Here is a 26,003-nt window from a genome sequence, read left to right as displayed (position 1 = left end):
ATAATGAGTTTTAGGAGAAACAGCAGCCCTGAAGTTATATAATGGTTTAAGAATACAACTGAAACTCTGCCACTAAAACAGATCTGTCCAGAAGGCTATTTCTACTGGGTGAAATGAAAACAACAGTAGGTCAATAAATGATCAATGAAAAGCCTAATGAGATTAATAGATCAGTGTACTTTCACCAGTTGCATTATTATTCATTGCTTGCATGTGTCGGGGTTCCAACAAATATATATGGAAATATGAGGCAGGTTATTGCTCAAAAAATTTATTTACAGATTTTAATGCAATTAACAATATCTTCCACAAAATCTCCCCAAGTCTTGAAACAATAAGAGATACTGCATTTCCATCATGTCCCACTACAACAAACAAGAAGTTGGGCTCTTAGGAAGAAAATTTTTGTAGAAAATAAACCAGAAACATAAAATGTGCAAATTTTAATTAGTTACCAATGAGAGATGGTCTCCTGTGTGGTTTTTTTGGACTGCACTAAATTTGCTGGGTGCAAACTAAACTGAAACCCCTTACATGTAGTTCTCGACTTATGACTACCATTGAGCCCAAAATTTTGATTGCTAAGCGGGACATTTGTTAAGTGAGTTTTGCCCCATTTTATTGACCTTTCTTGCCACATTTGCTACGTGAATCATTGCAGTTGTTGAATTAGTAACATGGTTGTTAAATGCATCTGTCTTTCTTATTGGTTTTGCTTGTCAGAAGGTCGCAAAAAGGGATCATGTGACTCTGGGACACTGTCATAAGTGTGAATCAGTTGCCAAGCATTTGGATTTTGATCATGTGTCCATGGGGATGCTGCAACAGTCGTAAGTGTGAAGAACAGTCATAAGTCACTTTTTTTTCCAGTGCGGTTGTAACTTTGGTGACTAAAGTTAACTGTTGTTAAGTTGAGGACTACCTGTATTGGATTCATCAGTGCCCCCACGAGGTATAGATGATCTTGGGATTGATTCGTAGTCCTTCTACAACAGTGTTTCTCAAACTTGGCGACTTTAAGTCCTGTGGACTTCAACTCCCAGAATTCCCCAGCCAGCTATGTTGGCTGGGGGATTCTGGGAGTTGAAGTCCACAGGACTTAAAGTCGCCAAGTTTGAGAAACACTGTTCTACAATGATGCTCTCCAACAAAGCAGCCAGAGAACAAAATTTCTGGCCTTAAAAATGTTGTTTAAAATGTTATTTCCTGGGAGATTTACATGCTGCTCAGAAACCATTTGGCTTAATGGGCCACTTAACTAGTGACCCTGTTTCAGAGAGAGATTTCAAAATCAATTTCATTTTTTTTTTAAAAAAAGAAGTTTTAAAAACCAATCTTTTTAAAACAAATATTGATATTTGTTTTAATAGAAATAATAATGTTATATAAATAGGCTTAAAATAAATATTTCTTGCATTAGATTTATTATAGGAAAGCAGCTTACAGTGTTTTATACCATCCACACCTTTCTCTTCCATAAAAACATTAAGCATACTGGCAGCTTGGAGTAAACAGTTTGTGGAGAACTGCTACTAGATTCAGGGATAAAAATGAACTCAAGAAATTTCTAACAAAAACTGCCTCAGTAGCACAGCAATCAAAATTATGGTGCATTGTTCTACGCATGTTCATCAAATTGTGAGAAAACTAGTGGAAAAAGAGCCAATTAAAGTACCTATCACACACATACAGAAATACACACATACCCTATAATGGAACCTCAGCATAGCAAGCTTAAAGGCAAATGGCCCCATTTTATCATAAAGTATTTTTTTAAGTTGAAACATCATATTTTCCTTCAAAGCAGCTGATTCAGTTCATTTTCTCCATAAAAATGCTTTCATGACATTAGGAACAAGCTGGCTAAATCTTAAAAATCTGGCTAAATCTTTTTTGATTTGCAGGGAAATTATTTGTAGCTAAACAGCTTGGTTTGACCATAGAGGCTGCCGACTGCCACCTAGTGACCAAAAAATGTATTGTTCTGTGACAACAAAGGCCTCTGAATTTTAAGCAATTAACTCTTACAATAATAATAATTCATCATTTTTATGACACATACTTCCTTAGATTATTTAATATTTTTATGCTCAGCTATTATTTCACAGGAACCTATCAAAAAAAGGACAGATGGAGTCATTTTGGCTAGACAGGATGATCTGCTTTAAAAGTTCATAAGAGCTGCAAAATGTCACTTACTGAAAATGCAGGCAGAATTCTGACTACAATTTTCCTACAATGTTTTTGGACTAACTGTGTATAAAATTATTGCTTTTATGTGGATTTACATGCAGAATCCACAAGACCATATAATTAGGGTGGGGGAAATCTGTTCAACAATATCCATGCTGATGTTTAATGAAAAAACTAAAATTGAATGGATGATAGCATACACTATATCATATTTGTATTTTCCTACTGAGAGATTGAGAGATAATTCTACAAGGAGAATTAAGCGCATTGTTCCAAAATGGAGATAGTGTAGATCCCATAGGACATAATTATTTTCTTTATTTTTTAAAAAAATTGAGGACTAAGGAATAGGGAGAGTGCTAGAAGATTGCTCCATGAAATTGGGGATACCAGTACCTTTCTCTTCTTTATAGAAAATCAAGAATATAAAACACCCACGGTAACAATTATCACCAATTCTTTCATGCTGATCTCCCCACACAATGTAGATTCTGATCCTATAGAAAGATCTGGCATTTCCACATTTCTTTAGCAAAGTCACACTACCACACAAAAAGAGAGCTCTGTTAGTCCAATCCTTCTGCTTTTCTTTTTTGTCTTGCCATCACCGCCTCTAGCTCTGACATTTTCCCAGAATCCTAGAAGAAAATAATAGAAAATTAAAGATGAAGTGCTTGACTTTCAAGCACAAAACTCTCATTATGTCATCTACTGCTTTGAAACTTTGGCATCCTTTGTGCTTGTCCCATCCCTCTCAGCCCTTTTATTCCAATCTTTATATCTCTGCTGAATCTTGCTAGATTTCTTAGTTTCTTGTGCTCTTGATGCTCTCAGTTCATCCAACCCTTGGAAGAGATTTCAAAATCCCTGGTACCTTTAGGAGGGCTTTCTGGATGGTAACCTGGCTGTAGACTCGAGGTCCTTCTTCTGGGTTGATAGCTCTCAGCTCATCCTTTTTCAAGGAAAGGAGCTGAGCGCCATTGAGAACTCCCAAGGCATTGACAATCCTGCAGGAAGGAGGGAAAAGAGTAGGCGGAATAAATAGAACATCATGGGAAAAAGGAATCACTCCATTGGTCTGAAACCAATTTGAAAGGGTCCTCTAACTAGGTTATACTCTGGCAGCTCTCTTGACCAAATAGCAGAATGTCTAAAGTACCAATAAAAATAACCCATTGAGAAGTATTTTACCAATGGTTGGAGAGAGAAAAAAGGAGTTTGGAAATGAAGAAAGCTAAAAAATATGTAGATAATACACTTACATAGAGATATAAATAAGATGAAAACTGTTAGTATGTGTAAGAATAATGATGTATAATGTTGATATGATATTATTTCTAGAAGATACTAAGAAGAAAAATGGAGAGTTCCATAATGTTTAAATGCTCAATATATTATAATACTAAACTTAAGGAAATAATGTTAATATGAACATGAAAGATGTGGCAAAAGAGGAAGGATGTTCCACAGAGATGTTTGTACCCAGACAACGCACTGCATAAGGAAAGATGGAATGTTTATTTTTGTAACTAAAAAACAATAAAACTCATTTAAAAAACCACCGTTGGGTTTAATTTATTTACTTAGCATAAGGTGATGTTACGTTAGCTAGGAGACCACAATTCTAATGCAGAGTAATAAGTAGGCTGCCTAAGATCCCTCCTTGATTCACTCTCATGCGCTTTCCAAGATGCGCCACATGGGGCAAGCTAGCTCCACACAAAAAAGAAAAACAAATTACTTTTCTTCAGCTTCATCTTGGGCCCTGAGCCTCCACCGAATTTGCCTCACAAATGTACATTGGAATTGGGAAGGTCCAGTGCCAGAATTTTAACTGCATGAAGCTCATCTCCCCACCAAAGTGGGATCCATTTATCTGCTTGCATAGAACATGTTTTTGAAGTGCTAGGTGGCCCGAAGCTGAGCTGAGTGATGGGAGCTCACTCCGCCATACAGTGCTAGGACTCTAACGACTGCAGCAAAGACTATCTCCAACGATTAGGACACTGAGCGACTACACCTCTTTCGCCATTGGGTAAGCGACAGCCAATCAGATAGTTGCTAGGTCCTTATTGACTGGTGTTAGCCAGTGAGAGACTCCTCCCGCCACCCCAATCAAACAGGAATCTTATTTAATAGAGTTTTACTCTTAACTTTAGTTACCATCTATTAGGTAGACACCTAAAATCCATAGTTAATCATAGTTCAGCTGCATATTTTAGAAGCCTATCAATTAAGAGCTGGGTGGTGCAGTGGTTAGAGTGCAGTACTGCGGGCTACTTCAGGTGACTGCTATCTGCAGTTTGGCAGTTCAAATCTCACTGGCTCAAGGCTGACTCAGCCTTCCATCCTTCCCAGATGGGTAAAATGAGGACCCAGATTGTTGGGGGCAACAGGCTGACACTGTTAACTGCTTAGAGAGGGATGTAAAAGCACTATAAAGCGGTATGTAAGTCTAAGTGCTACTGTTATTGCTAATTCAGGAAAGCTGCTGCTGCTGCTTTATATTGTGGCTATTGAGAAGTCATGCAATGAAAGACTAGATGTTTGTCAACTACAAAGAGCGTTAACATGCATGGCATCTCTGATCTAGAATCTGATACGATTTAAAGAGAGAAATATCAGGAAACATGTGCCTGGATTTCATTACCAACCCATGTATCTTTTCAAAGAGAAGCATAGGCCAACTCACAATGGATTGAATCCTTTGGCCTCCAACCAGGTCCGAACTTGATCAGAATTTGAACTGTAGTCTAAAGGGGCATCCGTATCCAGAGTACGTGGGATGTGAAGAGACTTACTACCGCCACTTGTTCCGTTGGCCAGCCTCAGGACGAGCTCCTCATTGATCATGGTGAAGTGATCTACCAGAGCAGAAAGAGATGTCACTCATGGATTCATTGGAAGGAAATGGGCATGGAGAAGCAAAGGATTTGTCCTTGTATATAGGTAACTGCAAGAACTACCATATTTTTTGGAGTAGAAGATGTACCGGAGTATAAAACACACCATGATTTTGAAGAGGTAAATTTTTAAAAAAACGTTTTTGCACTCTGCAGGCCTCCCAAATCCTCTGATGCCTCATTTTTTGCAAAAAAAAAAAGGGGGGGCACGCAGAGCTTTGGGAGGCTTGTAGAGTGCTCCTGGGGCTGGGAGGGGGGCAAAAATGAGCAAAACTGGCCCCTTTTTTGCTTGTTTTTGTCCTCCCCAGCCCCCAGAAGAACTTTGCAGGCCTCCCAAACCCTCTGCACAGCCATTTTTGCAAAAGGGGGCGGGGTTTCGGGAGGCCAAAAATGCTGCATTCAGTATATAAGACGCACCCAGATTTTCACCCTGGTTTTTTTGGGGGGAAAAGGTGCGTCTTATACTCTGAAAAATCCAGTATATGTTCTCTTCCAAAAACTTTGTGTGTTTTTTTTCCCCAGATGTCGTGTTATTCTTGTTATTCCAGAGTCATTTATATGCTTTGGAGAAGATCGTGCCCAGAAGAAAATATCACAAATTACACCATTGGACAGCACTTTGGTGTGGCAACAATTACGGAGAAGATGAGAGAAGGTTGGCTCTGCTGGTATGGATATGTCCAGAGAGCAACACCTTCCACCGTTGTCAAGACAGCCTGCCAACTAGAGGTCAATGGCTGGCGACCTCATAGGCATCCAAAACAGAGATGGCAAGACATCATAATCAAAGACATGCAAGCCATGCCCCTGAGCCCTGGAGATGCAGCTGACTACGGAAAGTGGTGTTCAGTGATCCAAAAAGTAGATCCGGCATCTGCAGGAATACGCTAGGAGGAAGAAGAAGATGCCCAGGAGAAGATACACCACTTCTTATTTCAAAACATTCACTGCTGAAAATGGATGCACCGTTCTTGGAACACATAGATCTCGGTGGGTGGGATGAAGTGGGGGGGGGGAGGATGGGGGAAGAGGGTCATCTGCCCAAGTTTGCACCCCTCCATTTGTAGCCCTCAATTCAAGAGGCAGCAGCCATACTCCTTCCACAGTATCCTGCTATAAATGAATATGCTGAGGTCCTTTAGAATTTTGCAGGATCCGATTATTTGATCTCTCCAATACTTCAAATAATGTGGCTAAGGATATAGGTAGTCCTCGGCTTACAACAGTTCGTTTAGTGACTATTCAAAATTACACCACTGGAAAAAGTTTTCCACACTTAGGACAGTTGCAGCATCCCCTTAGTCTTGGGATCAAAATTCAGACACTTGGCAACTGGTTCATATTTGTGATAGTTGCAGTGTCCTGAGGTCATGCAATCAGCTTTTCTGATCTTCTTACAAGCAAAGTCAGATTCACATAACACCCATGTCACTAACTTAACAATTGCAATGGTTAATTTAACAACTGTGCCAAGAAAGGTTGTAAAATGGGGCAAAACTCACTCAACAAATGTCTCATTCAGCAACATAAATTTTGGGCTCAATTCTGATCGTAAATCAAGGACTATCTGTGCAAGACCCATCACAAGACCCTCACTTGACACATCCACACCAGAGATGGGTTCCTACCGGTTCAGCCTGGTTCAGCCGAGTCGGTAGTAACTCAGCAGGCCACACCCCCAAAGCAGTTTTATCGGCGGCACCATAGGCGCTGGCATTGTTTTTTGCTTCTGTGCATGCGCAGAAACAATATTTCTACTACTGTGCTTGCACACGTGCGCCTGAAGTGCACACACACCCGAAACGCATCCCTGAGTGAACCAGCAGTAAAAGGAGCTGGAACCCAGCCGATCCACACCTGACCCATCCCAAGATCTGACCCATTTTGAAGCTCTTATAAACAGAAGAACCCGGATGCTGACACCCCTAAACTCTTCTGGAGATGATTACCTCACCTGGTAACAAAACGTTCTTAAACCAACCCACAAGCTCAGGGAACAAACCGTCACCTTCACTAGCCGTCCTGGCTTAACTAGAACCTTCTAACCTCCCTGGCACTTTTAATATTTTAATCGTAAATTTTGGGGTTTTAACTGTTTTAATTGTTTTAATTTATTGTTATTTATTTGAACCTAGTGGCTTCCATTTGTATTTGACTGTTAAATATTGATGTCACCTCCTCCATGCCACACTTGTATTTTTTGATTTAATTGTACGTTGCCCCGAGTCCCTTTGCGGAGAGGGGGCGACTGATAAATCGAAACAAACAAATAAATAAATAAATAAAGTCTCAGGTTTTACAGGTGACAGGAGCTCTGCAAAAATGATATTTTTATACTTTCCTTCTAATATCACATGATCAAACATGTTAGGAAACCATTGAGGAGTTAGTTTCGTTGTTTGGACATAGATATATAGACCATATTGCTTTCTTCTAGAGCAAGTCAAAGACCTAGGCGTACTCATTTTGAAAGACCTTGTAAGCCCCAGACCTCACTGTAACAGCATTGCCAAAAAGGAATTCAGAGTGGTCAACCTTATTTTATGTAGATTTCTCTCTGGTAATGCTATGCTGCTAACTAGGGCATATAAAACCTTTGCCAGATCTATCCTTGAATACTGCTCACCTGCCTGGAATCCACACTGCGTTTTAGACATTAAAACCTTGTGCTTAGACAAAACAAGAAGAAGAATTGCTTGTTTGCTGGCTCTTCAGTTCCAAAGGAAAAAAGGGTCTCACCTTTCTTACTGTGGTCCACGTCAAGGTCCTCCACGCTTGCCCATTTTACACCATTGGACTGTAGATTTTTGGTCTTGGCTGGTGGCTGAGGTGGTGGTATCTATGCAGAGAAAGAAAGAGAGGACAACAAGTGGCAAAAGTCTATTTCTGATTGGGAGAGATGTCACAAGAAATCATGGTGACAAGGCTACATTAATTATCTACAAGCAATTAGTCCTCTATAGTGTCTGGGTTTTAATATGTAAAATCCCAATTCATTTCATAGTTCATGAGAACTATCTTAAATGCATTTGGGTCAATGAGAACTATCTTGAATGCATTTGGATCAATATTAAAGGTTGGGGGGGGGGAATGACATTGCCATAGGTCTATACTACAGGCCACCCAACCAAGCAGAGGAAGTAGATGAACTTTTTGCTATCAGCTAACTAAGGTATGTAGGAAGCACACCACAATAGTAGTGGGGGATTTTAACTACCCTGACATCAACAGGGAAACAAACTCTGCACCAAGTGGAAGATCCAACAGGTTCCTAACAAACCTAGCAGACAACTTTGTTTCCCAAAAAGTAGAGAAGGGAACAAGGGAATCGGCCATATTGGACTTAATTCTCACTAACAGAGAGGAAATGATAGAAGGTGTTGAAGCCACAGGAATCCTGGGGGCAAGTGACCATGCAATATTGTAATTCAACATTATGCAAACACAAGTAGTAGAACAAAGTGAAACAAAGTCTTGGACTTTAAGAGAGCTAATTTCAATAAACTTAGAGAGAGCTTGGGAAAAATTCCATGGATGAGAATTCTCAAGGGGAAAACAACTCAAGAAGCTTGGGAAATTTTGAAAAATGAGATTACAAAAGCCCAGTCTAGCACAACACCAATGAAGAAGAAAAATAACAGCTCCCAAAAGAAACCAGCAAGGCTGCATAAAGAACTCTCTGACAAATTGAAAGACAAAAAAGTATAAAAAGTGGAAAGGTGGGGGACATAACTAAGGCAGAATATCAGCAAATAGCCCGAGCATGTAAAGATGAAGTGAGGAAAGCTAAGGCTCACAATGAAGAAAGGCTTGCCACAAAAGTAAAAAATAACAAAAAAAGCTTCTACCAACATGTTAAAAACAAGAAAAAAAGTTAAGGAAACAATTGGTCCATTGCTGGGAGAAAGTAGCAAGAAGGTGACAAGCAACAGGGAGAAAGCAGAACTATTTAACTCATATTTTGCATCTATCTTTACACAAAGGGATAAAACAGTCCAACCTATCAAAAACAGCACCACAAAAATCAGATTAGGAACACAAGTTGAAATAGGGAAGAAAATGGTAAGTGAGCACCTGTCTACCCTAGACGAGTTCAAATCACCAGGACTGGATGGATTACACCCCAGGGTTCTGAAAGAACTTGCAGACGAGATCTCAGAACCACTGAACTATATCTTTCAGAGATCCTGGAGCACCAGGGAACTACCAGAGGACTGGAAAAGAGCTGATGTGGTTCCCATCTTCAAAAAAGGGGAAAAAAACAGATCCAGGAAACTACAGATCTATCAGCCTGACCTCAATACCAGGAAAGATTCTGAAAAAGATAATCAAGCAACGAATTAGCGAACACCTAGAAGCAACAAAGTAATAGCCAAAAGCCAACATGGGTTTGTCAAAAACAGATCATGCCAGACTAATCTTATTGCATTCTTTGATAATGTGACAAAATTAGTGGACCAGAGGAATGCTGTCGAAATAGTTTACTTGGACTTCAGTAAGGCATTTGATAAGGTAGACCATAACCTACTACTAGATAAAGTAGAAGAATGTGGGTTAGACAGCATCACCACCAGATGGATTCATAACTGGCTAACCAACCGCACTCAACGTGTAGTCCTCAATGGAACTGTATCTTCATGGAGGGAAGTATGCAGTGGAGTACCCCAAGGCTCTGTTTTGGGCCCAGTACTCTTCAACATCTTCATCAATGATTTGGATAAGGGAATAAATGGGGAACTCATCAAATTTGCAGATGATACCAAGCTGGCAGGAATAGCCAACACTCCAGAAGATAGGCTAAAGATACAGAAGGATCTTGACAAATTTGAACATTGGGCACTATCTGATAAAATGAAATTCAATGGTGAAAAGAGTAAGGTTCTACATTTAGGCAACAAAAACGAAATGCACAGGTACAGTATAGGTGGTACCTTGCTCAACAGTAATAACTGTGAGAGGGATCTTGGAGTCCTAGTGGACAACTATTTAAATATGAGCCAGCAGTGTGCAGCAGCTGCCAAAAAAGCCAACACAGTTCTAGGCTGCATCAACAGAGGGATAGAATCAAGATCACGTGAAATGTTAATACCACTTTATAATGCCTTGGTAAGGCCACACTTGGAATACTGCTTTCAGTTTTGGTCACCACGATGTAGAAAAGATATGGAGACACTTGAAAGAGTGCAGAGAAGAGCAACAAAGATGATTAGGGGACTGGAGACTAAAACATATGAAGAACGGTTGCAGGAACTGGGTATGTCTAGCTTAATAGAAAGAAGGACTAGGGGAGACATGATAGCATTGTTCCAATATCTCAGGGGTTGCCACAAAGAAGAGGGAGTCAAACTATTCTCCAAGGCAACTGAGGGTAAAACAAGAAGCAATGGGTGGAAACTAATCAAGGAGAGAAGTAACTTAGAACTGAGAAGAAACTTCCTGACAGTTAGAACAATTAATCAGTGGAACAGCTTGCCTCCAGAAGCTGTGAATGTCCCAACACTGGAAGTCTTTAAGAAGATGTTGGATAGCCATCTATCTGAAACGGTATAGGGTTTCCTGTCTAGGCAGGGGGTTAAAGACCTCCAAGGTCCCTTCCAACTCTGCTATTGTATTGTATTGTATTATTTGGATCCTTATATACTCTTGGACTTTTTAACAAGTGATTTTTGTCTGCTGGTTTTCCATTTTCAGCACTTTTAAGTAAAGTTATACATGTGGAATACAGATCTGATTCCATCCTCATCCATCTTTGACATTTTAGCGTTTTCTAGAACAGGGGTTGCAAATGCGTGATATTTAGGTTCCTGCTTCCTGCTGCCTCCAAAACCGCCTAAGTTGCCGCTGCGAGTCTGTGGAATCTAATAGGTTGGGGATCCTCATTCTAGAACTCAAAGGGAGAAAGTTTTGATTGCTTTCCCTAAATCTCACCAGACTTTATTAAGTCTCTTTGACCTCTGTGCTGCAATGCTGGATCTCCCCAAGATCTAGTCCAGTGGTGGGTTCCTACCGGTTTGGCCCGGTTTGGCTGAACCGGTAGTGATTTGGCAACCTGGGTCACTGGAACCGGCAGTGATCCAGGCCTGCCACGCCCTTGAACTGGTTCCCCGCTAGGCACCGTCGGCATCGCCATCTTGTTTTCCAGTTGCACGCATAGTGAAGAGTGAACACGAGCGAACCGGCAGTAGTGCTGGCCGGAACCCACGCCTGATCTAGTCCAGTATTTGGTTTCTAATAATCTCCAATAGATTCTCCAGGGATATACCTAAGCACAGCAGTCCCCAACCTTTCTGGTGGAGTTGGGGGGGTGGGGAGTGTTGGGTCCATGTGAGTGATGGACGCAGTTCCATTTGTGCCACTCACACAAATGGAGCTTTGTACACGAGCGGGTCTACCCAATTCTCATGTAAATGGACCTTCAAGCTTGCCTGCCGTTTTCCGTGGCCCAGTTCTGAACAAGCCGCGGTCCAGTTCTGGGGCATGAGCCACGGGTTGGGGACCCCTGCCTAAGCACATTCCATTTCATGTCCTCAGCTTCTTATATCCAGAGATACAGGTGGGGCTTGCAAAGCCACATTGCCACAGGAAGTAATCCCTTCACTAGCCTTACCTTCCTCCCTATTCTCCATTCTGCTTCTCCTGCCTGATATTCATCATCTGGTACCTTGTTACCAGCGAAACCCACATGACGTTCTTTGTATCACGTGATCAAAATTCAGGCGTTTGGCAGCCAGAAGGCATTTATGGCCATTGAAGCATCTTCTGCTCCTTTAATCACCATTTGTGACTTTCCCAGCTGGCTTCGGACAAGCAAAATCAATGGAAGCCTGATTCGTTTAATGACTGTGTGATTCACTCAACAACTATAGTGATGTGTTTAATTGTGACAAAAAAAGTCTGTAAAATTGAATGTGATTCACTTAACAATCCCCTTAGGAAGAAATGGCAATTCTAGTCCCAACTGTGATCATAAGTTGAGGACTACCTGGGTCAAGTGCGGATCAAGTTATAACATATCTGGAGAAGATTAAGAAAAGTGAAGGCTATTCTACCTGATCACTTTTTGTATCGTAGGCCTTCCAGAGTCTGATCTGTAAGCTAGGTGTACCTTAATACCGTATTTTTCGGAGTATAAGACACACCTTTTCCCCCTAAAAAAGAGGGTGAAAATCTGGGTGCATCTTATACACTGAATACAGCATTTTTGGCCTCCCAAAACCCTGCTTCCTTCACAAAAATGGATGTGCAGAAGTTTTGGGAGGCCTGCAAAGTGCTCTTAGGGGCTGGGGAGGGAAAAGGTGAGCGAAAAACCGACTGTTTTTTTTTGCTTGTTTCTGCCCCCCTCGGCCCCCAGGAGAACTCTACAAGCCTCCTAAAGGTTATGCATTCCCTTAAAAAGCAAAAAAATAGGCCTGTTTTCATGAAAAACGGGGCGTTTTTTGCTCATTTTGCCCTCCCCTCCCCGCCAGCCATCAGTAGCACCTTGCAGGCCTCTCAAACTCTGTTTTCACGAAAAAATGAGGTGTGGAGAGGGTTTGGGAGGTCTGCAGAGTGCAAAAACTTTTTTTAAAAATTTGCCTTTTCAAAATCTGGTGCGCCTTATACTCCGATGCGTCTTCTACTCTGAAAAATATGGTAGATCAAATTAATAAATACATTTCATTCATGTTTTTTTCTAATGTTTGGATTGATTTCTTTGCTGTTTTTAAAATATTGGTTTTTAATTTTAAATGCCATTGTATACCGAATGTTAAAAAACAGAAATAAATAAACAAAGCCCTAATTCACGTAGTCTAACTCAGTGGCCCGCAATCTTTCGGGAACCAAGGACAGATTCCGTGTAGAAAGTTTTTTCCATCGACCAGAAGAGGTGTGGGTTTCACATGCTGCGTGCATTCCCTAGATGGAGCCTTACTTGTTTGCACAGCCCGGTTACTGGCATGCCGTGGACCGATGCTGGGCCCTGGACCGGGGGTTGGGGACCCCTGGTCTAACTCACCTTTGTTATTATAGGGTTGATTTCATGGATTACAATAATTTCCTTGTCATTCTGGATACTGGAATGATCTCCATTCAGCATTGGAGCAAGAATATTATAAGGGACATAACCAACTTGACCATAACAATTCTGGATTTTCCACCACTTCTTACTATCATCGAGAACCTAACAACAAAGAAAATATTTCCATATAAGCAGAGACAACATTCCAGCCTGTTTTTGTGATACTCACAACTGTCCTAATTCAGGCTCATTAATAATTCCATTCCTGCCAGCAGTGCACAATTTACTTTTCACATAGAGGCACATGGCCTCTTACCAAGGAAAGTTACATGATTTCACACGTGCAAACACGTCACAATTATTTAACTGTTGCTAATTTTGCAGAAGTTTTGTATTTATTTGTTTGCTTCTCTTTTGTGCCACTTTTATTACTTCATAAGTAATATAATACTTATACAGGAAGAAAAGTGGATTTCCTTCAATTAAAAAATAATGTGCTTAATTGGATAAATGGCCTAGATACAAGTAGACCTCAACTTACAACAGTTGATTTAGTGGCCGTTCAAAGTTACTGTGGCACTGAAAAAAGTGACTTATGACCATTTTTCATACTTATGACTGTTGCAGCATCCCCATGGTCACATGATGAAAATTCAGCTGCTTGGCAACTGGTTCATATTTATGACGGTTGCAGTGATCCCCTTTTGCGACCTTCTGACAAGCAAAGTCAATGGGGATGCCAGATTCAATTGACAATTGTGTTACTAACTTAACAACTGCAGTGATTCACTTTACAAATGTGTCAAGAAAGGTGGTAAAATGGGGCAAAATTCACTTAATAACTGTTTCACTTAGCAACAGAAATTTTGCACTCAGTTGAGGTCCTAAGTCAAGAACTACCTGCAAGTGTGTGTGTGTGTGTGTGTGTGTGTGTGTGTGTGTGTGTGTGTGTTTCAGTGGTGGGTTCTGGATCCCGGCGTCACCCACATGGACACGCATGCATCGGATTTGCCTGCGACGCTTCCGCAAGCCTCCGTGACACTCCAGCTGCTTAAAGGATAGGTAAGGAGCTTGGCGGGTGGGCCCTCCGGAGCATCGTACCGGAACGGTACCCGGTGCTGCAGGCAGGCTCCGGTAAGCCCATACTGAGGCGTACCGCCTGCAACCCACCACTAGTATGTTTGTATAATAATATCAATATAAAATATAATACATTAATATATAGAATACTCATTGTCCTTTATGAACCAATGTATTCTATATGAATTAACATATTTAAAATAAAATATATATTTGTAACTGAATACATAATTTCTTGACTTTCTTATACCTTACAAAGTTGACTACGCATCTTCCTCTTATGTGTATCGTATCATTTTTTGCTTTTTTCATACATCTTTACTGCTGCTATCCATGTATTTCATACCATACACTAAGGAAATAAATCCTTTATAAGTAATTCTTGAATAACTCAAGGTGCTGAATATGTATAACACTCTTCCTCTTCCTATTTTCCCCACCACAACCACTATCACCCAGCCGATTTTCATATTAAAATTTCAGGTTGGCAAACAATTGGTGTGTTTCCAAATTTTGGGATTCCCAAATGCAATCATCTTCTTTATATTAAAGATTCCGCTGTTCTTTTTGTTGATACCATGCTTGGTATAAATTCACCTCTAATATGTCTCCTTGAAGCACCGACAGTTCATTGCTGTTTCTGGCTGTGAAGTTGTGGGTGCAGATCACTGATTTCTTCTCTAAATGTTTGCACCTGTGAGGGAAGAAGGAAGACGCATTGGATTTAATGCAAGACTACCTATGATCTGTGTAGATCAGATTTCACATCTAAGGAATTCACTTTGTTTTTACGTATCCCCAAGATCTATTGACTTGAGACAAATTAATTAACATAGCAAGTTGATTTAGGATTAAGGAACAAGGTTGCCTCTTAGCACATAGTCAACAAATTTGTTTTAGATGAGGTCATCTTTCAGTTAAATTGGTACCTTGGTACTCATTGTTAATTAGTTCCGGGAGGTGCAACCAGTGCCAAATAAGTTTTTCCCATAAAGAATAATGTAGTGAGTCAAAAGGTAGCTGACACCAACAGGTTCTAGCTTGTGCATTGGGTACCAAACAAATGATGAATATCAGGACAAAATTTTCACATCAAAATGTGTTGGGTAATTCTATGAGTTTCAAAACAGTTGAGTACCAAGGTACCACTGTCTATGCATATCCTATTATGGCATCTTTTCAAGTTTTCCTCCATGCTAGTCACCCAATTTAGACCCAGAAAATTTTATTTTTTTCATTTCATATTTTCTGAGAATCAGAAAACCTATTGCAAATTTGCTATCCGTTTCCCATTCTTCCTAATCAGTCACCAATGGAACCAGAGATTTAGATGGAGCTGGGGATGGGTGTCATTGTGTTTTATTGAAGGTTTTAGAGATGAGTACTCCCAAGATTATGTCTGTCTCATCTCCCATTCCTTTCACTTTCACTTTGATGGAAATATTCTCTGTCCAGCAAAGAGAAGTGGTTTTAATTTAGTTTATTCTAAAGCCACACAAGTTATTCATTCACTTAGTTTCTTTTTAAAGTTCTTCTTATTAAACATGTACATCTTTTCTCTAAACCTGCAGGTGGCATAACCCATCTTCATATAAATACGAATGCTCACCAGAAAGAGATGGTTTGTGATCTTTCTTGCAACCGCTGTTAAGTGAATTGCTGCAATTGATAAATTAGTAACCCAGTTGTTAAGTGATTCTGGCTTTCCCGTTGACTTTGCTGGTCAGAAGGTCACAAAAAGTGACCACATGATCCTGGGACACTGCAAGCACCATAAATATGTGTCATTTGCCAAGCGTCTGAATTTTGATCACGTAATCATGGGGATGTTGCAGAGTGTGAAAAACGATTTTAAGTCATTTTGTCAATGCCGTTGTAAATGTAAATGGTCACTAAATGAACTGCTGTAAGTCGAGGACTATCTGTAGCCTGTAGCAACCATCTTAATTTCTTAACATTCCCCTTGTGAATACCCCCAACTACTTCTTTACTTGCAAATATATTCAAATCACATAATTCAGCAGTCCCCGATCTTTGTGGCTTGGCAGCCTGGGTTGGGGAAGGGGGGCGGGGTAGTAGAGGAAAACTGGGCTGCGTAAGCTCAATTCATGTGAGCACCAGGCCTGTGTATATACACATGCACACATGTACACATGCAGCTCAATTAGAGGAGTTGAGTCAACTAGCAGAGGCAAGTTGAGTTGTGTGTGTGGCCATGTGTACATGTGCACTGGCCCATCGCTTGTGTGGCCTGTTTGCAAACAGGCCATTGTCCAGGGGTTGGGGATTCCCGCTACAGACCAGGGGCCTGGCCTATTTGAAACTGGGCCGCGTGAGAAATGGACAAGCACACTTGCATGAAGCTCCAGTCATGCAAGTGGAGCTTCGCACATGAGCACAAGCGTCCTTCGCTCAAGCACCGTCTACTCACGTGAATGGAGCTTCAAGTGTGCTTGTCCATTTCTCCCACAGCCCAGTTTCAAACAGGCTGCATGTCCTATAGTGGGACATGGCCCGGGGGGGGGGGGTGAGGATTCCTGACACAATTGACTAAAAGAATTATTGTTAAGTTTTCTGTTCTTCTGTCAGCATAATTAAAACAGTACATTTTTTTAAAAAAAAAAGTGAAATTGTGCTATTGAACAAGAAAAATACAAAGACTAAGAAAAAGTAATAAAAAGTTAAGCAACTTTGCTCTTGACAGGTAACAAAGCTGATCCATTAAAAAGAACCCAAAAGAAGGAAACTATTAATTAAAGGCCCAGAAGTCCTGAAAATTTCCATAGATCTTGGTCTACATTATAGCAAAGGCAAGGATGAGATACAGAAGTAAGCAGAAGAAGTTTGGTCAATGGGATGATATAAGTGACAATTCTTGTGTCATCAACTAATTAAGCTACTAAACATTTTAAGTGTTAATAAATAAGGGTTAATCTAGTTAATAGTTGAGGGTTAGTAAATGAATTGTGAAGTATTATTTACGTCATGCTATTTTAATCTAGATGTGTAAGTATAATAAAGAATGAAAGGGTAACTCCCAAATACAGAGTTAATAGTAGTAAACTCTGTTTTATTGAACTGAATATAAATATCCAACACTTCCTTCAATATCTTAAATTGTCACAGATACTGGATTTGGGCATCGTGGGAATGCATTTCAATTTAAGTCACGTAGCTCATTTTAAACAGATTAACTATCTTTATTTCAACTTTAGATTCTCTTGTTTCATGTAGGTTTTATTTAATATATGCTGGGTTTAGGGGGTAAAGCAATTGTGTATCTATTCATCCTAAATTTAATGCATCCAGCCAATAAAAATATGTGAAAGAAGACTGCAAGATGGCTAGCTGTTACCATCCATCACAGTAGCAAAGTGACCAACTCTGATCATGCTCAGATTCACAAAGATTACCCAATTACAGAATAGGGGGGAAATGTGATATAGAAGGAAGGAATAGATAATGACCGGGTAAAGGGCAAAATGAGATATTAGTTTATACCAGTTGCCTCTTTCTTTAATAAGTGGCATTTCCTACCAGAAAAGTCACCCTGAACCATCTACAGTATCTGCAATCCTTCTCCCAGCTAGATTTTATGAGGATCAGAGCTGGACTGGCTGGGACACCCATCTTGCAAACTGGTTCTGAGAAGGATAGGAATTCAAGAAGAAAAAGAAAAAGGAGACACCCAATTCCCACCCCACTCCAATCCTACCTTCAATGGCTGGCTAGTGTCCCGCTCTTGGTTTTCTTCTGAGCGCCATTTTTATTTAAAACCGCTGTCTTCTCATTTTTGTCCTGTTACGTTTCCCTTCCATGCCCACCACCAAAACACCTGGTCCCCCCGACTCTTGCTTCTTGCCTTTTGGAAGACTCTCATGTGCCTCTGCCTCTCCTCCTCCAATCTTCTTCCTGCTTCCAGAGCTGTTCCCCTAATTGCTTTGCTCCCATGCATCAAAGCCTCACCCAAACCAGAGGTCAGCAGAGGAGAAAAATAACTGAACTCCAGTTCCTTTCCTATTCTGCTTCAACTTCACTTCGTTTTCTGTTAAGGTGACCTGGGCTCCCAAGTCTTGGTCCTCTATTTTATTCTCCTAGACTTCTTGGGAGACCCAACTTTCCTTCCTCTCTTTTTCTCTCCAGGGAAAGGACTTTTGTTCCTTGGTTCCCTGCCAAGTCCCTGTCTCCCTGGGTCTCCAAAGGATAAATCAAAAGGTTCCCTTGAGCTGCTCCTTGTGCTATTACTTTGTTCTTTTGTTCTCTGCTCCTGTACGTTATGAACTTACTTGCACGCTGTTTGACTGCAAAAGAATTAGCTTGGGCAATATCAAGAGTGTGCTTTTTACCACAGCCATGTTCATATTAACACAAGGGAGAACAGGGACATTTTCAGAGAACTATTGGGAAGGCGACATCCATCACAGACAGCATGAGGGCAAGGCAAAACCTGGTGTGAGAAGACCCAGGTTCTACTTTATTTTTCTGCCAATAATTCTCTCTCAGCCAAACCTTCCTCCTAGGATTGTTGTGAAGGGAGAAAATGGAGGGGAAAGCACCAAGTACAGGTAGCCTTCGACATACGACTGTAATGGAGCCTCCTCATAAGATGTCGACAGGTGTAAAGTGATCCTCAGCAACAGTGAGGGAGTCAAGTGGGCCTTGTTTCCATAAGTGTTGGACCAAACAAAACTGAATAATTTGGATACTGGCTTAAAAAAAGAACTGCTTTGTCTCATTTTACATTCCTTCCAAAAGAATTGGAAATCTTGCAATGTTTACTAATGTGTTTCCCCCAAAATAAGACAGGATCTTATTTTCTTTTGACCCCCAAAATAAGCATTTTGGAGAAGGTCTTATTATTTTTGAGGTGCAGGAGGCGGTGAGTGTAGTCACCTCGTGGCTGCCCTCTGCTTTGCAATATTTTCAGGGAGGGGTTATTTTCAGGGGAGGGCTTATTTTAGTGCATGCACTGAAAAGCCCAATGGGGCTTATTACCTAGGAAGGTCTTATTTTCAGGGAAACAGGGTAAGTGAAAGTTGTAGTCTTCAGTTGCATAACTGGGCTCAGCCTTTCTAATCTGCATACACACTTTTTTTTAACTGTAAGGCATTTGTTGGGGATATTCTAGAAATTGAAATTGATTTAGTTTTGCAGCAGGAAACTGGTATGGAAATATTATCTGAAAATGTTTCAAAAATTGGTATTGACATTGTGCTTTTATTATTTTTAGAAGTAACTAAAGGTGGCAAACACAACTTCTACTACTTCCTCATATTTTCCTCACAAAAACCTGTGAGGTGAGTTGAGGTGTGAGAGAGAGTAACTGGCTTTAGGCACCCAGCCAGTTTTCATGCCTAAGGGGGACTGGAACTCACAGTCTCCTGGTGATTGATCCAAAGTCAACCAGCCGACTTGCATGCTTAAAGCAGGAGTAGAACTCACAGTCCCCTGGTTTTTAGCCTGGTGCCTTTACCACTAGACCAAACTGGCTTTGTCTTCATGATCGTTCAACTTTGACAAAGGGTGAGCAAATTACACTATAAATATATGGGGAGTTGGGTACTTAGTATGAACCCTGTGTGATCCTTTTGTATCACATTCGAAGATAACAGCTATCTGTTATTCAGTTTTTGAGGCGGGTCTATTCCCAACATACAACAAAATTGGTAGATGCTATCTCCACCACAAGGTAGAGAAAAGAAGGGGAAATACTCATGCTTGTGTATATGTGCATGTACACACATACACTCCTAACAGGAGAAACTATCGATTGTCTTTCCATTCTTCTAAAGTTCTTCTCTTCTTTTATCTGCTCATTTCCCCGAACAGCTATAAAAATGAGCTCTTATAAGCAGAAACAACAATTTTTACTAGCTGCTGCTTCCTCTTTCTTTACTCCAAGACATAATCCCAGAGTTCTCCCACAGGGACAAACACGTTACGTGGCCCAGAATTTAAGTAAGACTTTTCTCCAATTCTGTGGTATTGTGTTTCCCAGTTATCTTTTGGGAGAGGACAAATGCATGGATGTGTTTTAGCTCCTTTTACAGGGTGTAAAAAACCCAGAGACTTCTCCATTCTAAGAATTAAGAAAAGGGAGTGGTTACTAGCAAGGATTATTTCAGTGATACATTGAAACTTTTAGTTTTATCTTTGTTCTCAAGCATTGCTGGTCAAATCAGAATTTCTAGCACCACCACACAACAGCCATTTGGTTTTAATTTATTTTGAGAATTATGAGAGATTCTCCCCTTCTTCCCTGCCACATTATGAAGTGATTATTAGGTGCTTCCCCATATCTACATATGTATGTGTATGAATAAGTTAATCAGAATGTATGAATATGTGCATAAAAAGAGTAGGAAGGAAATTCCATTCTTAATTAGTTTAATTCAAGGCCTCTACAATTGGTATATATTTTGTTAGTTTACTTATTCTTAGCTCTTGAGTAAGTCATTATGTGCTTATCTATGCTACAAACTTTAAAAACGAATTTTAACAGTTAATCCATTTCCCTAGACAACTAATCCTAGTTAACCTAATCATGGTATAATTCTTAGATTGAGAGATAGTTAGAATAACATTTGGAATACAGACATTTGTCAGCATAGCTCAATTCAAAGCACTACAGAACAGATTAAATGTCAATAAATTGAGTGAAGATTGACATGCCACAATATTTTGGCTCTTTTTGATCTTGGCAAGAATCAAGACTCTTGAGACCTTAGGATAAATGAATTTAGAGAACCACGAGAGAAGGAACTTACAAGTCCTGGAAGCTATGCCACAAATATCCATTCTAACAACTTCTCAATTATTTCTTATTATCCAATAATAATAAATAAAGTACTGATTAAATGTCCTTAAAAGAGGACAGAGAAGTGAAACAGGACTGAAATACAAAAGACTTGATGGGGAATTTTACGTCACTTATCAAATGTTGTGTTCAGAGGCCCTCATGCTTTGAAGGCATGTTGGGCCAGTTGGATTCCTAGCTACCAATACTTGTAAGTTTAGATTCAGGACAACAATTTGAAGTCCTTGCTCAACATCTAATGGTTGCTGATCACCAAAAGCACCCTTCACCCTGGCAAGAACCTGCAATTATTAACTGCAACACACCATCACCTGCCCTAAGCTAAGCTTCTGAGTGTCCTACCACCACCATATCCCTATCCTAGCTCCTATCCTTGGCTTTACCACCGGACCCAGCTATTCCCAGAGCAAAGATAAATGGATAGAGAAACATAGAAAAAATAGGTTTTTAGAAAAAGAAGAAAGAGAAGGGGGGGAAAAGCAATATAGAATTGACCTAAACATTTCATAAACGACTCACAATTTTCCTAACCTAAACCTCCTAAATGTTCAACACTTTACCCAATTTATCCAATCTGATCACCAACCTCTAAAGAACCCACGATGAATCCTTACACACCTAACCCCTAAGATGTTAATCTTACCCTCCATCAACCTTCCATTTCTCCTCGAAAATTCTCTTCCCAGTGGGACCAGGGAAGGGACTGGAATTGTGTGCCCAGCAAGATAGGCCCCTCGATTCATATTAGTTCCCTTAATGCTACAATGGGGATTATACTGGGCGTGATGACCATGATTGAGGAAGCCAGAAATTCTTCATCTAAGGAAGTGGAAAAGTTTTACTTTCTCTGACATTGCATGCGTTCTGAATGTCCCAAATATTCAATTTCTTTAAGTAAAAAAAGGTTCCCCTTGCACATATGTGCTAGTAGTTCCTGACTCTAGGGAGTGGTGCTCATCTCCGTTTCAAAGCCGAAGAGCCAGCGCTCTCCGAAGACATCTCCGTGGTCATGTGGCCGACAAGACTAAATGCTGAAGGCGCACGGAACGCTATTATCTTCCCACCAAAGGTGGTCCCTATTTTTCTACTTGCATTTTTACATGCTTTCGAATTGCTAGGTTGGCAGAAGCTGGGACAAGTAACGGGAGCTCACTCCGTTAAACGGCGCTAGGGATTTGAACCACCGAACTGCCAACCTTTCTGATCGACAAGCTCAGCGTCTTAGCCACTGAGCTACCCCATTCAATTTCTTTACTTCCTCTTTAAAAGATTTTGTGCAACAGGAATTAGGAATAGCTCTTTCGGCCTTTCATTCTGGCCTATTGTTGCAACTCATAGGATATGTAATGCTGGTCTAGAATGACCAGTCTTTGGATTCATACAAATATTGCATTATGCGACGGCTCTACAACTCTTTGAAAGTCCCTACATCTTAGATACGATTCTTCAGATATGGATCACCTGCAAGGGTTGTTCAGAAAAGCCAAGTTGGCAACGGCATGTGCACCATCAAAGTACTGCTCCTTTTTATGTGTAACACATATACAGATGGTCCTTATTTAGGATTGGAATGGACAATTTGGTCATTTAGTGAAATGGTTGCTAAGTGAAATGGTGCTTATGATCTTACTGTAAAGCTTTCCTTTGCTTTTACAGTCCTGAAAAGGCCATAACTGTGAGAACTGGTCATAAAGTTATCACCTCTGACTGAACAAGGGCTATTGTATCAAGGGGCAATACTTTGAACATGCATTCTGGGCCACTTTTTTGATGCTCCTGCATTGGAAGTTAATTTTAAAATTGCATGTTTACAAGAGGTAATATATATGTAGGAGTGCAGGAGTGTTAAGAGTGGAAACTAATTCTACAGGCAATCCCACCCTAGTCATTAAAATCCTTGTCTTTCCCAATCTTCCTTTTTAATTTTTCTTTAAATTCTAAAAGCTAAACCTTTCTTATAAACTCCCCATTTATCTCTGCAAATAACCAATCCATTCTCAAGATGTTCACCAATATCTTACCCATTGGCTGCAATTGTGGGGGCCGATTGCTGCAAATAGAGAAACAATAAAGTTAGTTTGGTCCATCTCAAGTCACTCCTTCTCAAATTCTCCCTCCAGTTCATGGACAGGAATTATACAATACAATACAATAGTAGAGTTGGAAGGGACCTTGGAGGTCTTCTAGTCCAACCCCCTGCCTAGGCAGGAAACCCTATACCGTTTCAGACAAATGGCTATCCAACATCTTCTTAAAGACTTCCAGTGTTACAGAATATGTATAATTGGAACTACTGGTAGTTTTAAGTGAAGTAGAATCTCCATTTGTTTGGGCTGGAAAAACACTTAATTTTTAAAGAATATGCTATGGCTATACTTTCAAAGCTGGAGGACTTATCTGTTCATAAAAGTCTTAGTGTGAGGAATTATTTTAAAGCTATTTGCTCAAGTGTTCTGTGGTGGTATGTGGGAATGAACAGAACAGAAGGACCTTGGAGGTCTTGTAGTCCAAACCCCTGCTCAAGCAGGAGAGCCTATACCATTTCAGGTAGGTGACTGTCTCAGCCTCCAGTGGCTTTTAAGAAGAGACTGGACAGTCACCTCCACCCAAATTGTGAAGGCAAGTTGATCCACTGGTTAATTATTTTAACAATCAGGAAATTTCTCCTTAGTTCTAGGTTGCTTCTCTCCTTGATTAGTTTCCATCCATTGCTTCTTCCCTTCCCTTCTGGTGCTTTGGAAAATAGGTTGACCCCCTTAAATATTGCAATATTATTTATTCACGGCTTAGCTTGCAGCCCCCTAATCATCTTTGTTGCTCTTTTCTGCACTCTTCTCAGAGTCTCAATCTTGAATGACCTTGGAAAACAGGAGGGAGATCCATTGTCTAGGCTGCAATCTTTCTCTTGTCTTTTCCACATACCATCAGGCTTGTTCCTGAAGCATTCACGAATGCATGAAGCCATGGTGGCGCAGTGGCTGGAATGCAGTACTGCAGGCTAAACCAGCACACTGCCAGGAGTTCGATCTGCATCAACTCAAGATTGACTCAGCCTTCCATCTTTCTGTGGTTAGTAAAAGGAGGACCCAGATTGTTGGGGGCAATATGATGAGTCTGTAAACCGCTTAGAGAGGGCTGTAAAGCACTGTGAAGTGGTCTATAAATCTAAGTGCTATTGCTATTCTTCTGTAGCCTATCCCTTTTTCTGGAAAAATGAGCAATCTAGTAAATATGCATGCTTTCTAGAAGCATATGATTGGCCACGGAGAAGGCATAGGCTGGCTATGTGAATCTATGTGAGCCACCAGTTGGATAGCTTAAAAATATAACAAACAAGGAAAGTTAATTTGGCGTGTTCCAAGTCCTCCCAATTAAACAATGTCATGTGATGGGCCTCCTCTGTCATACCATTTGCCTCTGGAATAGCTTCCCTCTGAAGATCCTAGAGCTCCTACCCTGCCCTCATTTGAAAGATCATGCAAACATAAAGTGGGTGACAAACTTTTATAGCATAATGTCTGTTGAGCTAGACTTTTTATGCAGAGGGATGTGTAGGGCGGAGGTGGTATTTTGGGTTTTATTTGTTGTTTTTTTTGTTATATGGTATTTGTACTGTTTTTATTGTTGTAAGCCAAGAGTCATTGTGGAGTTGGGCAAACTTGTGCATTTAAATAAATAGAGAAATAGTAATTAACACGTTAGACTTTGGACCAGGGAGGGCTTATGGAGGCTGCTTAGGTTTCGTTTTCTCCAGCAGCCAAAACATAATATGTGAGAGAAGGGTGGGATAGTCAGGCAGTGGGCCAATTGGAGCGCTGCAACTGACCAGCTTCCTTTGGGTTTTGCTCTTTGCAACAGAGACGTTTTACTTCCATTTCATTCTGGAAAACACTATTTTCCTGCTGGATCTCTTTGCCTTTCTGATCCTAAAATGGACACTCTACTGCAGGGGTGTCAAATTCAAAGCCTGGGAGCCAGATTCGGCCCACGGGGCCACCCTGGACACAGCGAAGGACCAGTCTGTGGTGCCTCTGCCAGTGAAAAAGGGAGCTTGGGAGGCCTACTGAGCTCCATTTTTGCTGGCAGAAGGTTGCAGGAGGCTGTCGTAGCCAAAAACGGAGCTCGGCAGCTTATTTTCACTGGCAGAGCACTTGGGCGCCCCCAACATGAGTGACGTCGAGCTGGCCATGCACACCCTGGCCACCTCAGCCCTCTGAGGTCAAGCACAACCCTGATGTGGCCCTCAATGAAATCAGGTTTGACCCCCCTGTTCTACTGTATGAATATGTCCCCCAGCAGTAAACAGCCCATGGTTTTTCCTGAGGCAAGGAGGACAATCACAAATGTAATACTCTAAATATCCTACATCTGTGGAAGTCCTTGAGCCAATTTAACCTCCAAAGTCATCCAATGGTGCAAATAAAATGGAAGTCGCTGCTCTGAAAAAAATATTCCACAAGCAGAAACAACAGATCCATGGGCAGCAACACTTCATACATTTGGTACTAAAGAAACAAGCTGCTTGCACAATAATAATGTCCTTTTGTTTGGAATGCAGCAAAACAGATACACCAAAGACTATAAAATTGGGAAAGGGAGAGCAAAAGGCAAGGGGAGGATGGCCAGTACCAAATGGATGGACTCAGTTACAGTGGCAATGGGTATGTACTAGAAGACCTGAAGAACCAAGTTTGGAGATTGATCCTCCTGGAGAAGATCTATTGTTGGCGCAAAATCAATCAAAGCCTGCAGCATGTAACGTATGCAAAGATAATCTACTTCAGAGGTGGGTTGCCTCCGGTTTTACTACAGGTTCACTTTGCGCGCACTTCGCGCATGCACAGAACAACTTACAGTGAACTGGGCACATGCACGCACTACTAAACAACATGCCGGCAACAGCAATAGCGACTAGATAACTGGTTTGAGTGTGTGTGTGTGTGTGTGTGTGTGTGTGTGTGTGTGGCCAGCCTGGGTTGCTGCCAGTTCTGCGATCCAGGCCAAAATACCA

The 26,003-nt window shown here is 40.8% G+C and overlaps 1 protein-coding gene across 1 annotated transcript in view; it reads right to left on the bottom strand.

Annotated features, from left to right (window-relative positions):
* Positions 1-1,146: 1,146 nt before the first annotated feature.
* The window catches only part of EPS8L1 (EPS8 signaling adaptor L1), a 52,459-nt gene continuing 27,602 nt past the window's right edge, over positions 1,147-26,003 (bottom strand). The window contains exons 15-21 of the mRNA XM_081932032.1: positions 23,014-23,042; positions 14,773-14,869; positions 13,093-13,257; positions 7,836-7,935; positions 4,886-5,057; positions 3,068-3,200; positions 1,147-2,831 (exon numbers count right to left, since the gene is read on the bottom strand). Coding sequence (XP_081788158.1) covers positions 2,760-2,831; positions 3,068-3,200; positions 4,886-5,057; positions 7,836-7,935; positions 13,093-13,257; positions 14,773-14,869; positions 23,014-23,042 — 768 coding nt within the window. The 3' untranslated portion in view covers positions 1,147-2,759. The remainder of the gene's footprint in view (positions 2,832-3,067; positions 3,201-4,885; positions 5,058-7,835; positions 7,936-13,092; positions 13,258-14,772; positions 14,870-23,013; positions 23,043-26,003) is intronic.

This window comes from Natrix helvetica (assembly GCF_964273705.1).
Source record: "Natrix helvetica genome assembly, chromosome: Z".
In the NCBI taxonomy this organism is placed as follows: Eukaryota; Metazoa; Chordata; class Lepidosauria; order Squamata; family Natricidae; genus Natrix; species Natrix helvetica.
This window is presented reverse-complemented; position numbering and strand designations above follow the sequence as displayed.